General features: G+C 41.6%; 1 protein-coding gene across 2 annotated transcripts in view; it reads right to left on the minus strand.

Moving 5' to 3' along the window:
• The window catches only part of RFC5 (replication factor C subunit 5), a 124,015-nt gene that overhangs the window by 58,403 nt on the left and 49,406 nt on the right, over positions 1-16,206 (minus strand). For both annotated transcript variants that reach the window (XM_069214499.1, XM_069214500.1), the window contains exons 5-7: positions 13,640-13,713; positions 12,759-12,918; positions 1,060-1,141 (exon numbers count right to left, since the gene is read on the minus strand). In XM_069214499.1, coding sequence (XP_069070600.1) covers positions 1,060-1,141; positions 12,759-12,918; positions 13,640-13,713 — 316 coding nt within the window. The remainder of the gene's footprint in view (positions 1-1,059; positions 1,142-12,758; positions 12,919-13,639; positions 13,714-16,206) is intronic.

The following is a 16,206-nucleotide window of genomic DNA, read 5'->3' on the forward strand; positions in this document are numbered from 1 at the left end:
CCTCTGAAAAAGTGCAACAATGACATTGAAAATGATCATAGGCACCTCTGTTTAAAAACCTAGGGATGGGAAAATTTCAGTCTGGGGAATCGCAAGTTGATTTTTTACTTTTTTAAAGCTTTACAACCTTTGTTAACTGCAAAGCAAGCAAAGTTTTAACAAAAAAGGAGCAACTTTTGAGTCAATCCGCGCCGCTCTTCTCCTCCACCGCAGGAACAGACTCACAGCCTGTCCTGCATCCAATCCTAACGCTGCTTTCATGCTGCTGGAAGCCAGAGATGGCTGGCCAAACATACACACGCACTGAGGGGGAGCGCCGCACTTCCCCTCTGTGCTTGTCATAGCCTGTGGCTCCACCCCTTTCACAAGAAAACGATAATAAACTGTTTATAGGGTGGAGGGGGGGAGGTGTGCGCTCCTCCGTCATAGCAGAGGAGCTGCCCCTGGGATATTTCCATTCTAAATTAAGCTACTCAAATGTTTAATTTAAAGGTGCAAATTTACAGCACTCACTAGTCCAGGATCTCTTTACCGGGTGAGATTTTAGTGTTGATGCGGGAATCGCACAATAATAAATGATTGCGGCTGATACAGTGTTTGAATTTCCATGATCACATGTGTTATTTCAATAAAAGCAGTGAACGTGCAATAACTTTAAACAAACTCTTCCACCCCAACCATATGCCCAGCCCGTTGGGCATAATTTACACAGTTAGGTTAGTAAACAACTGTTGATGCTACAATAACCCCAACAATTAAAAGCATGCTTCTGCCAGCCAGGTCTTTGGCAGAGGGGGCTGAAGGCTGCTACCTTTTTTGCACGACATGGTGTGGAGACCAAGTCAGGGCCTCTTCAATCTCAGGGCTTGCCAAAGGGCGTTTCTAAGGGGAATTGAATCTGCATTTTGATGGATCCCTAGAGATTAAGAGGTCCATCATCAATGGGGAAAAAAGAAGAATGCATTGCAACCCTGAATGTAAGGGATAGAACAGCTATGGGGTGGTTCTGTACCTTTGGCCCTTAAATACGTCACTCACATTTTGATCCAGTCACATTACCTGCAAGATATTCAAGGCCCTGCGCATGTCTCCAGTTGAGAGCGTCACCAAGGCCTTCATTCCATCTGGGCTTATCTCAACACTGAAAACATGTATGATTGAGAGATCAAATTAATAAACATTACTCAAAGTATAACCTTGCAGTTTAAAAATAATTTCCTTATGATCCCACCAAATATTTTAGTTGGATTAGAGACATTTACTATTTTTCAACATCAAACATCTGTCAGAGAATGTTAGGGTATTCCTTTGTGTTACCAGTTCCAGTTTAGCTGGTTCCCTTATGTGAATTGTGTTCCAGTTTCTGCCTTGGGTTTCTGTAATCTAGGTAGCATAGCATGATGGTTAGCTACCCTTCTGACCAGTGGCACTAGACCAATATATTTATTTATTGATCACCCATTTTGATTGGTTCTAATGCCCAGTGGGACGCATAAAGAATGCTCTATGTGACACAATCTCTAACAGACTATTATATAGAAGCCAGCAATAAACATACCTGGTACATTCAATTTCCTCTGGTGTTCGACCAACCCAAAAATTAAGACAATGTTAGGGGGAAATTGTAGTGCGTTTCAAACTTAACTCTCATTGAATGTTGCATGCTGAAACTCTAGTTTGCAAGTATGCAACCAAACATGCACACAATCTGAAAGGTAGTTAAATAATAATTTGAAATAATTTCTGTTTCGATTCATGGTGCAATGTTGTTTAACCTGGTTTCAAAAGTTGTATCCAGTTTGGTTTCTTTCTAGTGGACAAAAGTCAAACAGTTTTCATGATTGGCACCTATTTCACATGTTCTCACATGGGCAGAGAGTAAACTATGTCATATAAATAACATCTCAATTCTACACAGCACACTGCTATTCTTCAGTGGTCACACTATTCACTATTGAACTAACCCTGTAATCCGAACAACACTACCTTCATGCCGTCCTAGTTTGTTTGAATTCTGCTCAATAGCTCACATTTGAAAACGCTCACAGACTGTACTCAAATATGTATTGGGTTCCAGGAACACTCCCCAACATGATTAATGGTTAACAATATAACCATAACTATCTGGATACTAAACATATGAATGAAAAAGTACCAAGTACATGACAAAGCAGAAAGTAAAAGTTGACTTCACCGAATTGTGGCAACTTTATTTTAAGCAATATTTTTTTTATCAAAGGTCTATCAAGCAAGCCTATGTAAAAAGAATTAAAAACTTAAGATTTGGTGCAATTTTTCGTATCTTCTTAAATTCAGAATAGGATGTCTACTACTCGTGAAGGAATAGAAACTGTCCTTGCTAGCTGCAGCAGTCAGTGAATGGATCTCATTTCAAAAGCAGGGGCAAGTCAAAATAAAAAAAAAAAAAAAACAGTGCACATTAGAACAATTGCAGCTGCACGTTTTACTACGTTTGACAATGCTTTTACACGCTCCAATATGGCCCGAGGCCAAAAAATGTGAAATGGACTCCCAACATCATTATGCAAGCCTTTGAAAAGATCAGCATCAATGCAATATCTTTGGGCCCATTACTTGGGTCCTCAAGTACCATTTATCCGGTACTTTGATTCAAAGTCTTAATTTCTTTGGATTATTTTCCTTGGTTTGCTTTACATTACTAATATCCTGCATGTTTATTCTCAGTTTTCCAAGAAGCCTTGCATGTGCTGGGATCTGTCTGGCAAACTAAAATTATGGCTGCATTCCACAGTTCTTGTTCAGTATGTAAGTTAAGCAAACAGGGATCCTGCAACCTGTACCAATGATATAGCAACCCTTGTGCAGTTTGCTTCCGTGGATGTGCATGGTTGACGAGTTTAGAAGCCCCAAACCGGAAGCGGCGATGGCCCATTTGTGGGTAGTAGAGTTTGTAAGAGGTACCTTTTATGTGTGTGTGATGATTTTTTCAAAGGCCTTTCCATTTTTCTTTTGACCGTGGCGATCAATTCTCTATTGCTCAACCGAAATACTACTTTTTCTATAAGCATTACTGAATATATAGGCATCCAGGTCTGTGCTTCTAGGTTGTATGTTAATGTGGTGTGCAAGACGGCACTGATTGGACAAAGAAACAAATGGAAACCAGGAAACAGCAAGAGAAAATAAAATGGAATCAGGGCGTATATGTGGGTGTGTCTCTGAATCTCTGAAAACACATCTGGTGCGGAAATTAGTACAATTAGCAGATTAAAGGGAAACTCCCCGTTAGAGGTAATGACTTTACATCTTTTGTATTGGCATTCAAAGACAGAGCCACATGTTTCTACCTAGTTGATACATTCACTAGAGGGTCCACAGTCTAAATAGGGAGATGGTCTGAGTTAGAGCTCAAGTTTATTCCATGCTACCCTTTAATTCCCTACATGTTTTGACATTTGGGAGGGGCCAGAGGAGTACTCCTCAGGATGCCAAGGGCCCAATTTGGGACCCAAATAGTTTAAGGTGGCCTCGGGTAGTACAGGACTCCCCATGTTTCTGGTCAAGCAAGGATATAGGCTCATCTGTGGAAAAGCATGAAAGCAAGTAGGATGGCAACCTTTGTTGTTTTGGCTTTGGGATTCTATGGGGAAAATGAGTGAGTGATAGAGAGCAACCTCTGCCACCCAAACAATATCAACCAACTAACACAGAACACCCACATGCTGCTGGATTGTCATAAATAGCATGTTTTCCAAGCCAAAGTTAAATCCACTTACAAGGAAGCTCAAATAGATTCGGCTACAAATTGAGCAAGAAAAAACTCGATTGCCAATTCGCTCACCAGCTTGGCTCCTTCTGTAGCCATCACTGAAACTGAAACAAAATGTGCAGTATTCAGCCAATTCTTTACCTCCAGTGTCAAAGCAATTAAAGCCTCTACTCCCAACCCGCTTTCCTAAATCCAAGACACCGGTCCCCTGCAGAAAATGTCACAATAACTGGTCTGTCTTAAGCAGATTTTACAGTCTGTTCTTCCATACATCACTGTGGACTTGAAACTTTCAAAATCACACAGATGACCTCATACCTGCTCACCTTGCTAAAGGAACGTGTTTCAACCTGGTATTGGGGTCAAGACACTTCTCTTCTGTGGGTGTGACCTGCGATACAACCATGATGGGTGCTTAATTTGCAAGATTCAAGCTTCAGATCACCACCAATATCTGACCACACCCCTGGCTGGGTTGTATTGCCAGTGTTCGTAACCAAGAAAACTGAGCTGGCATGATGGAGACCAAGAGAGGCAGAACAACGACTGACTAAACCGGGTCTGGGCGAGACAGGACTACCATAGGAGTTCTGGGCAGCAAAGCCACCGGACTGCAGGTGGAACGGAAAACACAATTTAATATGGGACAAAAGTACCCAGGAGGTGCAGCAACCATTCAGTAGTATAGAATCCCAAGCAGCAGTCCCCAGGTGGGAGTAAGGAGGCAACTACTCAATACTTGAGACAAGATCCGAAATGGCAGCTAGAGACAAATAACCCTGAAAGTGACATCCCCAGGGAGTAATCGCCAAAAGATTAAGCTCCAGCCATAAAATAACCTGAAAGATATGCATTTCTGAGGGCAGCAAGACAAGGTTCTATGAAGCTGACTCAGCAGACCTAGGCATGACAAGGAGAGGAAAAGGCCTCAACACTGCATAGTAACTTGGCCACAGTACAGGAGTCTAAAATGTTTCAAGAACATAAAACAGACATGGCCACAGTAGGCCCCAAATTACTCATATCAGAGATTCATAAAATTGTGGACAACAGTGGAGAAAGTGGCCCAACAGAACTTGAATTATACGGCAAGTAACCAAACTTCAGTTCCTTAAGGAGCAATTGCCAGCTAAGGTGAAAGATGTGGAGGTGCATTCAAGGTGTAATGATGTGCACTCAAGGTGTAATGATATACACTTGGTTGGTGTTACGGAATGAATGGAGGGAGGAGGGATAGTGCACAAACCTACTGCAGCACACGATCTTGAAGACATAGAAAATTAGGAGGCAGTCAAATTTTTTCTCCATTGAAAGGACACAAAGCCAAAGACCCACTGGTCAAACTAGAGCCTACAATGAGCAATCATCACAAGAATATTCAAGTTTAGCGATAGAGATGCTATCCTTCAAAATCACAGAGCCCACTGGGGCAAGAGGCTAGAACATACTTTTATCCCAAAGATCTCATGCCAGCAGTTCAAAGCAGTGCCAAACTTTTGATGCAGTCAGCTGTGAAATAAGAAACAAATATCAAATATATGCTGTTCCATGAATTAGCTATAGTGATAGAAGAAGAAAATACATTATTCAACACCTGAAGAGGTCTTAGAATACACGAAGAATGGCACATGGTGGAGGGGAGGAGGCCAGCAGATCAGCATGCAAAAACCACTGGAGCCAACCAAAGAAGGAATATGGAAGCACTGCCATTACACAATGCAAAACACAACAATCATGGCCATGAACTGCAAGAAGAGGACTAGATTGCAGGTTAGATGATGGCCTAGGCTGGTTGGACGATGATCCAGCATAGGTCCCCCAGTATGACTGCCTCAGAATCCAGCTCAGATGGATAAGGGAAAGAAAGATGAAGACTGAAATAAGGTACTGGCAGCAGTTCGCAGAGGAGGCTTGGTGGATATAAGTTTGTTAGTCACCACCTCAGAAATTGAATATATGTGCAATAAAACGGAAGGTCGTATATTAATTCTGTAATGCTGTGTTCTAATCTCCCTATTCTTTGTTTTCTACACTATGGGTGGTGTGGGGTGACAGGGCTAGTATTGGAAGATCTGGGCTTTACAAAGCTATTAAAATGCTAGGAATACTAGACAATATAAAAATAGTTATGGTAAAATTGTTAGAGCGACAGGCAAGCTTGACACAGGATGATATGAGGTGGAGGGTGTGTAGCAGGTGAACAAGTTTTTCATGTACAGAGGTGGTGTTTTAAAAAGAAATGGGCTCAAATGTGTGGGGATCTGAAGGTAATCCTTAAAATAGGGAGAAATAACAAGAGAAACAGATGGTCAGTCTTCAAAAACATGAGACAGGCCTTAACTACCTTGTCCTGTTAACAGGATAGGTAACAAAATTAAAAACAGTTGTATTTAGGCCGCACAGCGATATACACCATGCATGGTGTTAGTCCAAGAAAGCCAGGTTGTTGAAAAAAGGTGTAGATTTATTGGGTAGAGAATGTATACTCTAGGGTAGAATGCAGATTTCACTGTAGGATCTGATATGAGTATCAGGTCCTTTTAAGGAAATCTACACAGCTCACGCCCGAAAGAGATGGATAGATCTGATGGGGTGCTATGCAGCAGTTTTTGGAATTAGAGGGAAAGAAAATGGCATTTGTTTCTGTGTATTTCCCACATATGCTACAGTCAATCATACTAGACCAACTGGATGGCTCCTACTGCAGATTCCTGCAGCAGTTCTGGTCACTGGGGGTGGGGCTCACAATTGGAGAGGGTTACACCAGAACTTGGTTGACAGGTGTCTGGAAGGTCCTATAGTACCCTTATTCACTCTGGAGTTCATAAAACATGCCTTTGGCAGAATAAGTCTTCCACCGGGAACATATACAGATAGGTTTGCAAATGTGGAGCACTTGGCTAGCAGTTTATCTTATTCTTTTCCATTAAGGTTGGAGCTGCCACCTAGAATCCTGGTAATAGATGAGGGCTGGAGAGCAAACCTTTGGGAGTCATGAGACAAGTCCAGGATGTCTCCATTTCCAAAACAGTTTAACAATACTGTGTGGAAAATAACGGGGTAGAAAAGTCAGAGGAGACTATCTCGGAAGCAAAGCTGTAAATCATCTCGAAAATAAAGGGGGCTGGGGCAATTAGAGGTGGGAGGAGGGGACGCTCAAAGAAGAATGAGAAGGAATTGGTGGAACTATAAATACAGGTTGGACTGGAGCCATTACAAAAAGGGGAAACCACAGACTCAGGGTAAAGAAGGGCAAATAGATGTCCCAGCTGGAAAATGAAGCCAGGGACATACAGCTGGTGCAACAGACATCTACATGACGTAGGTAAAAAGGCGGGAAATTACTAGCACAGCTTAATCAGGAAAAGCAGAAGTCTAAATGGGTACAGGAGATGAGAGCGCACAGATTTCAGAGACCTTTGCCAACTATCTCCAATTCATATATAAATTGGAAATAGGCATGTTGATCGACCTCATGGAAGACTTCATACAGATTTACCCACCACCTGCCCAAAAACGGACCATAGAGACGAACATTAACACTGATGAAAAAGCAGCCACAGTGCCCATATAAAAGGTGCAAGGCACCAGGCCCTAATGGGTTGCCAACAGAATGTTATTGAATATGTTGACAGGACGAATGCGTTGCTTTTAGAAGACTGCAAAGGGGAAACGTTCCCAGTCCCCAGATCTCAGGAGGCCAAGGTGGTAATGACACTCAAGCAGAGGAAGCCCCCCACATAGATGCTTCTCATATAGGTCTATCACACTGCTGTATGTTGAAAAGAAGTATCAGTGAAAATTGTAGCTAACAAACTATATGAGGTAGTGGCCTCCATAAGCTCAAATCAGTCAGGATTTATGCAGGCAAGACTGACCAGCCGTAACCTAAAATGAGATAACAGCTGGAGTTGACCAAAGGACTGAATGAGCCCATTGAAATTCTTTAATTAGGTGCCATACATGCATTTGACTCCTTTCTTTTTGTGGTAATGCACATGATGGTCTTTGGCCCAATATTTTGTGACTGGGTGAAGCTTCTCTACGGCACCCTGGTGGCTCTAACTACATCCAAAGAACCCTCTCAAGGCCATTCCCACTTTAGAGGCACCAGTCAAGGCTCCCTGTGTTAAAAATCATCTTCTGGACCCTACACTTTTGAGCCCCTTTCTTTTTAAAACATTTTCTCCGGCACCTTAAAAACTTGTTCCCCTCACTCAGTCTCCTTTCCTCCCCAAATCCCCCTCCTTGAGGCAAGCTCGCAACCCTTTTGATCTGATAATAGGATCCCTGGCTTGGCAGTGAAGGGGGTGGGGGACAAGCCTGTATTTAAAGGGTTTAGGTGGACGGAAAACTGGGAAGATCAGTTGTTCCTGCATGGGGATGACCTGCTTCTCTATGTGGCTGGTCCACAGGCTTCTGTTGAAAGACTTGAGTATCCGCAAGAGCCTCTCCACATGTAAATCTACCACAATCCCATTGGCCAAACGGAGGCTGTCAGAAGCACTACAATGATAGCCACTCAAGGGTTTAGGTACCTGGAAATGTATGGTATCCAGGCTAGACACCTACTTATGGAAAAAAGCCTAAAATCTTTAATGACAAATTTTAGGCAAGATGGAGCCAGCTGGCATAAGCAGCCTCTATTCCTGAAGGGCTGGAGCAGTTAACTTTAAAATGATGTCCCTGCCCAAACTCCTCCTAAAGAATACATTATTCTAGCTCATGGAAACGTTGTATGAGTGGTAGAGACATAACACACACTGCTACAGGAGGGAGGTGCAACCAGAATATCTTTGTCAACCCGAAGAAATTTGGAATAAAATGTGTGTGTGGGGGAGGGGGATGGTAGGGGGGGGAGGCGGCTTGGGGTGTGTGTGGGGACGGGGGGGGCCTGTGCTGCTGGACAGCAGGAGATCATACTCAGCCTTAGCAACTTATAGTGGTGAATGATTGTGTATCTGCAAAAGCCATGCAAAGGAATAGAAACGGATACAATGGGCAGAGGCAGATTGCTGGCCTGGCTAGGCTACATGAAGATAGTCCTGAACGCATACGGAGTGGCCTTAGCTACAATGGGATGGAAGAAGGCTCACCTTGGAAACACCATTTTTAGAAAGTGTTGTTCTAAATGAAGTTGAGAGGGCTGGCTGAATAGCACCCCAAAGACATGGCATGTGTGAAAGAAATAGACACACAATGCTTTTGATGATTTCAAGTTAAGAGTATGGCCTGGAAGAGTGACACAAATATAATTATATACAACTGTGACATGCGTAAGCCGTACACTCCAGCAAGTGAAAGGATATACAGACTGCTCGAGTACATGGTATCGTAAACCCAGCTACACAAGAAGGGCCATATTGCAAATATACAGCACGCCTATTAATAATATGCCCATCACACAAGACTATCAATGGTTCAGGAACAAAGGCAATCTGGGGCAGATTGGGAACAAGCATGTAACTATCAAAGTCTAGACCGGGGTTTCTCGAGGTATGAGTCACTAGCTGATTTTTGGTGGGTTTGGGAAAGTGGAAGTAATAAATAAGATGCCTTTAAATTCTGTATTTAACTTGTCACATTTGCCAATGCTTTAAAGAGAGAGGTCCAATGTCAAGCTATGTCTTCTGATAAATTGCTGCAGGCTTGGTGTTTACTTTTCTTTATCTGACTGCAAAGTGAGAGGAGTTTTTAAAGTGAATTATGTAACAATATTGCTGGAGCAAAGGGAATATTAAAGGAAAGGCTCATGAATGTTGCTTTTTTCAACAAAAGAAAATGTAAAAAAAAAAAAAAAAAAAACTGTAAACGAACTGTGTGCATTTAGCAGTTAGGAAGTCAAAAATGAAGATCATTTATCGTAATTCTGAAGTGCGCTGGAATCAGATTTTATTAAGATCAAAACAAAAAAACACTTGGAAATGTGCATGTGATTAATTTTGTTAGAAACCTCCTCTCCACACATTATCATTTGTGTTCTATTTAGTTCTACCAGTAAAACTGTATGTCTGTGTGACGTTATTGGCTATTTCAATGGAAAATGTGCTGTCTGAATTACAATTAACTAGCTACCACACAAAGCTTTAGTCACATTAAAAAAAAAAAAAATGAAAAAAAAAAAAAAAAAACACACCCCTCCTCATGACAATTAAAGGTAGGCAGGTCACGAAAGTTTGTCATTCTAAAAAGTGGGTCACATTTCAAAACATTTTACAAACTCCCATCTAGACCGGGGTTCCAACTGGTGCAACTAAAAATCCTACTTTTTGAATATTAAAATTGGATACAAACGCAGAAATTAGGGAGTTTTTAGGATGGACAGTGCTTAAGAGCACATGGGCAAATAGGTTCCTCCTGGCATACTATTTGGCAATGGCGCCTGGTTGAGAAATACAGAAAAGATGTAACCCCCAGACCTAACAAGGATGTAGGAGACTCATTTGACTGCTCCCGCAAAATACTATCACTAGACCTGGAGTGAGGAAACCACCACTAAATATGAAAAGTTGTTCTATGATATGGGAGTAATGGTGGCCAAGAGAGATTTGGTAAAGGAGACTGGGGGGACAGAACCATTGGATATACAAAGTAGGACATAAAACAGACTGATGCATCATGGTAAAGAGAAACATAATACAGCAAGGGTTGCCTGCACAAGTTTGAAAAAATCTGGGAGAAATAGTGACAATAGAATGCACTGAGAGATGTTCAGGTTATACGGGCTAAGGGGAAGGTACGAGCCCTGACAGAGTGATATTGCCTCTATGAATCAGCACTGTCAATTACTGATAAACTAAGTACAACAGCTACTTAAACTAATAAGCTTGCATTCATAATTTTCAAAGTGTAAGAATCTGGTCAAGAATGTCAATTTTAAGTTTCAAACATTTGAAATGTTTCTTTTCTATGAAAAGCCAAAAACCATGTTTAAAAATACCTTTTCCTTCCACAGCAATCTTCTGTTGATAGGAGTGACCACAGAAACTTTCACCCTTCTTTACTAAAGCTAAATGAATAATCAAATGAATCACTTTGATCATGAAAATAAGCTCCAGGATGACCAATAGTTTAGTTTTAGGGCATTATGCGACCTTAAAACCACTCTTACAAATTACTGACACAGTGTGCATCCTCGAGAAAAGAAACTCCTGCATCTTAATCTTACTTGACATTCTCTGCTAAAGGAACACCAGGGCTTCAGTAGTAAAGTCTTCGACTGATTTATGTCACACCTAACAAACTGATCACAAGTACCAGAATCATGAATTCCTTTTCCTATCCTATGCCACTTTTCAAGATGTTCCTCAAGGGTGTCTGCTATGAGCAGCTTTCTTCAATCTTTATCTGGGACTCCTGGTAAAATAATCAGACAGTCTTATATCTCTTAAAAATGATGTGTAGAACATGCAGTTGTACCTGAAGTTTACCTCCCCTCATCATAGTGGATTCAACTCGGCAAGTTACAAATGAACGGACATTATATCAATCTTGATGGAAAAAAAAACAAGCTTCTTTTCTCATCTGCTCTCAGTCTGATCATTACCAGGTGCGAGATTGAATTGACAATCAATTGTTTGGCTGCTCTACTTCAATCTCTACAATCATAGCCATTCAATGGCCAAAAGGGCTAACTACCAGAATGATTTGCCAATTAAAAGACTTGGTTTCCAAAGACCATCTCAGATGTGTCACAAGTTTTAGTGCTCTTCAGACTTGACTACTGCAATGCCATTCTCATCAGAATTCACATTATTCTTCTTACTCCACTGAAAGCATCATTGCATGCAGCAGCCACCTGATTGCTGGGATTAGAAGGTGTAATGACATTAAGTATGTTTGACCACTGACTTTGTGTTTCACCACTGTTTATATTAGTTGTTCAATGTTCACCAGTAGCACATTACATTTTGTATTAGGTATAGCTGCCTATTGGCTTTATCGGGGTGTTAGACATTGCAGATGAGTTGTGTTTTTCCACATGGTAAACTAAGCTTGTGTTTTTCTCCCACCGAACACTAGCCTGATAAGGAAGCGCATATTTTGTGTTTTTCTCTAGTGCAGCCTTGGGGAAAACAAGCCTTGAGGACTTGGCCAACCTTCTACGCTTGCTTCTTCCAACTCTGACCTACAGTAGCCAGCATGTTATGACTATTAGAGGAAAGGACCTGTTAGCAGGCTTTTTCATTATAAAAGGTGTCCCTGGGCAGCAGCGAGGGGCAATTTTCCGAGGCTTCAGTCAGGAGCGGACGTCAGCTGCCTGACCTATCCCATAAGGGTGGAAAATCTTTCTTGCAGTTGAACAGGAGTCATCAACTTGCAGGCATGAGGAAGATGATGAGCAGTGATAGGCCCTACGGTGATGAACTTTGACTTTTATTCTTTGCTTTGAAGTTATGCTATAATATAATCACATGTATTTGCTGTGTACATTGCAATTGAGAATCACTTTGATATATTTTCCTTTCATTGTTGTGACTATTTTTAAACGTGTGCCTCCAACCTACTAATCTCCTCTCTCAGGAACCTCGTGGTGAAGTAATAATAAATGTATTCTTTAAACTAAGAAGTGCATTCCAGAGATTTGTTTTCACTAATGACCGAGGTGAAAACAAACAGAAGGTCTGAACACATTTTCCCCATGCAAATGCTCACTAGAATGTTTACCATTTGATGGGAAGGCAATTTATGTGCTTCTTGAGTGGTGCAACTCCACCACTTCAAGCCCTTTGACTATTTGGTTCTGAAAATCAACTTCTCTGGATGCTGCTACCTCATCCTCTGCTCGTCTCCTCGTGGAAATTCAAGCCTTCCACAAGAAATGTAATGCGAATCAGGCTGTCTCTGGATGTACCCGCAAAACATGGAAACATGGAATGCACAAAGCAAAGTATATAAGGGATTCGCTTATTCTGCTGTGTAGATCTATTCCTGCCATTTATGATACATATGCCCCCATATTGTGCATCCCAGTACCAATATAGCACTGTTTTATGGCATCACTCACTTTTCCTGCTCCACCACGTACTCCAGCCGGGGGACCATAAGCTCAGAGCTCAGCGGGCCAAAGCGAAACCTGGTGCATCTTGACTGCAGTGCAGGAATGATCTTTGATAGGTAGTTGCAGATCAGACAAAATCTGGTATTTTCTGTAAACTTCTCAATCACTGGGAAATAGAAAAATGAGACAATGCACTAAAGATAATCACTCAGGAGGTACTCAGGCAGCAAAACTTGATAAAGCGAGTATACTGAAAGCAAAGTATAGCGTGCGCGTTGATGGAAATTGATGCACTGCTTCAGCCATCCATTATGTATTTTCAGGGCTTCTTGCAAAGTACTTGTTCATTTACAGTATGTAAAAGATGTGTCACGAAAAATAAGTCAGTAATAATGTTATCAAAGGCAAGTCATTCCACACTTTATAATGCATCAGGTAATGTGACCAACTTATTCCCAAAGACCAGTTTTGAAACAAAAACTTTGCAGCCTGGGTTTGACGACTGCCCCTCTGTGGACTAGGAGGTTTGTACACAGGGATGGAGTTTTACTAAAGGCAGAGCAGGTGCATGAACCCCTGAAGAGAACAGGATTAAGACTGGAGGGGCAGAGTTGCTATTAAACAATTAACTAATAAGGTTTAACACATTAAAGTAAACAAAATAAAACATACCTAGTTCTACTCACTTAGTAACTGAAAAATTCCAGAAGTGTGAGTGTTTAAGGAGACGCCAGATGTTATTGCTATGAGGCTCCAGGGTAGTATTTTATTTTCTGGATCTTTAGAAAGTCATCTTTCCCAGTCTCCCATTGGCTCTCTAGCTCTAGAAAAGCTGAGATTCAGTTTGTGCTTTCATTAAGGGGGACAGGGCACACAAATGTTCTCACCTCGTCGCAAAGCATTCTGTGCATCCTGGGTCATAGCATCTGCTTCATCAAGGATCACCAGCTTGAAGCCTTTCCTATTAAGTTCAAAGAGATGAAGGCAGTGATTTTGGACAGGCACTCTGGTAGAAGCTTCTGAATGATAAGTTATGAAATTGCCATCACCTGGCCACCTCATCAGCACAAGCCAAGCCAGGGTTTGCTAAGCACCCAGCCTGCGAAATCTGACAAAGCCTACTGACAAATGAAATCTCCTACAACCAACACAGCAAGGCTCCTAAAATAACTCTTTAGACTAATGCACCAAAGCAATACTCTGAAAACATTTCTTTACACGAAAGCAGCTCAGCCCAAATCCTTAACGATTGCTGGCAATTTCAAGCCAAGCTCAGGAAAGTCATTCATCACGTATGGTAGCAACCCCTGCTAAAAACGTCAAACCCAAGACAGCACAGCATGTTTAAGAAAATACCACCTGAAACAGCCTTAAGAATTACATATTTCTATTATTCTAACTCAGTATCTCTGAGCTGAGTTTTGCAAAAAAAAACCTAAGGCACCCATATCTTGGTGTCATTCTTCAAGTCACATCAACTCCTAAATGTGTTATCATTCTACACAATCAGGAGAGTGCTCGCCGATTGTCTGTCCTCCTAATGCCTACTAGTTTAACTTTGACCAGGTCAGCAACAGCAAAAGCATCCTGCAGGTAATGTGGCTTACCAAAAGTAAGCTTATGTATTTTATTCACTTCCAAATGTGAAGATTGTTAAACGATACATTTGTCGCAACAGGCACTAATCGGAATGAGCAGATAGAGTCAACCACCTTTGCAAACTGCAGTGGAAATTGGGGTCATAATGACAAGGGAAGCAGGCACTGCCCACAGGAAATCAGTTTAGTAAAAGACCAGTTTTAAGTTCTCCTATCAATGCTCACTACACCAGCATTACCCTAAAATTCACTTAAGTTAGCCTGAGCTAAAACATGCTAGTACTAGCAGGTGATTATCAATGATGCAACCAAGACACATTGGTAACAATCTGTGAAACATGCCCTGACAAAGCCAACTAGGTTTGATTATATCCATACACAACATTGATGATGCATACATTCAAATACACACAGCAAAATGCTTACAAACATCCATGCACAATCGGGACAACACACCTATAATCACTCCATGCACACCATCAGACAGTAACACATACAGAGAGCTAACGGGTCACATACAATGACTACCCAACATGCAAATACTGAAAGATGCCGTGAATGGCGTTTTCCCCATCCGGGGTACCCACCAATAACTACGCCACACACTGAGCTGTATTTTACTTGACTTTAATTCATTCAAAACCTGCATTCACTTCATTATGTTCTAATATTTTGTCACAGTTCTAATGAGTCCTTCAGGGGCCAAAAGGGGACTATCATTCATAACTCACACAACATATCTCCCTCTCCTTAAAATAAAAAAATAAAACATTTTTACAAATTGATACACAATCATAGCTCTTCGATGAGCCTTTGTGGCACTCTGATTATTCATGCTGATCATCTCTTCGGAAACTGAGAACCAGCAATAGGAGTGTCCATGATCTGGGTTGGTGATGCAGGAGCAACAGCAGTCTGGGCTTTTTTCCAATTGTCTTTTCCAACCCATTCTTTACGTTGACATCAGTTTCCGACGAGTGTGAGCCACAAGCCTGAAATTTGAAGAATCTTGCATAATGGATTTCCAAGGATGTTGGGCAGTCATCAAGTGTCCTTTGCTGGATCCCGCATGGAATGGCTCAGCATCAAATGGAGTACCAGACTTAGATTTTCTCAGTTCACGGACAAGCACTCAATCTCCTCGTGTGAAAACAATGTCTTCATAGGTCTTCATTTTCTTTTTATGAACAAAGTCTTTGATACAGGTTTCTTCCTCAGTACTTAACCCTGTGTTGGTCCACTGAGGTAACTTGGTCGTCATTGCTCTCCCGAACAACAAAGTTGCAGAGCTTTCACCTGTGGTCGAATGAGGAGTTGAACGGTAAGGTCGTAGGGAAGAATTCAAGACAGTTTTAAGGTTGAGCTTTTCCAATGCAGCACACTGAACAGCTTTGTCGTACCCATGAAATGTTTGAGGAGGCCATTAGCCTCTGACCAAAGATGTGTGATCCACTGATTCTTCACATTAAGATGACTGAGAAAGTCTCTGAATTCTCGACTGTTGAAAGGTGGGCCATTGTCAGATTTTGAGTTCGCAGGAATACCCAAAGTCACAAAGATGCAGTTTAATCTCTTGATGACTCTCTCGGGTGATAGAGGAGACATCTATCAAAGGAAAACAGGAGTATTTATCAACAACCACCATCAGGTTATGTTGAGTGTCAAAAGGACCGAAAAAGTCAACAGCAATTCTTTCCCATGCATGCTTGGGCAACTTTTGCATGCTTAAGGGGTACCAAGTGGTTTTCGATGACAGGCATTTGCACAGATGACAGGCCTTCAACTCTCAACTTTCTCCTCGAGATGTGAAAACCAAACTGTCTCGGAGTGCTCACTAGGCAGCAACAATTACACAA

The sequence above is a fragment of the Pleurodeles waltl genome, chromosome 11, assembly GCF_031143425.1.
Source record: "Pleurodeles waltl isolate 20211129_DDA chromosome 11, aPleWal1.hap1.20221129, whole genome shotgun sequence".
NCBI lineage: Eukaryota > Metazoa > Chordata > Amphibia > Caudata > Salamandridae > Pleurodeles > Pleurodeles waltl.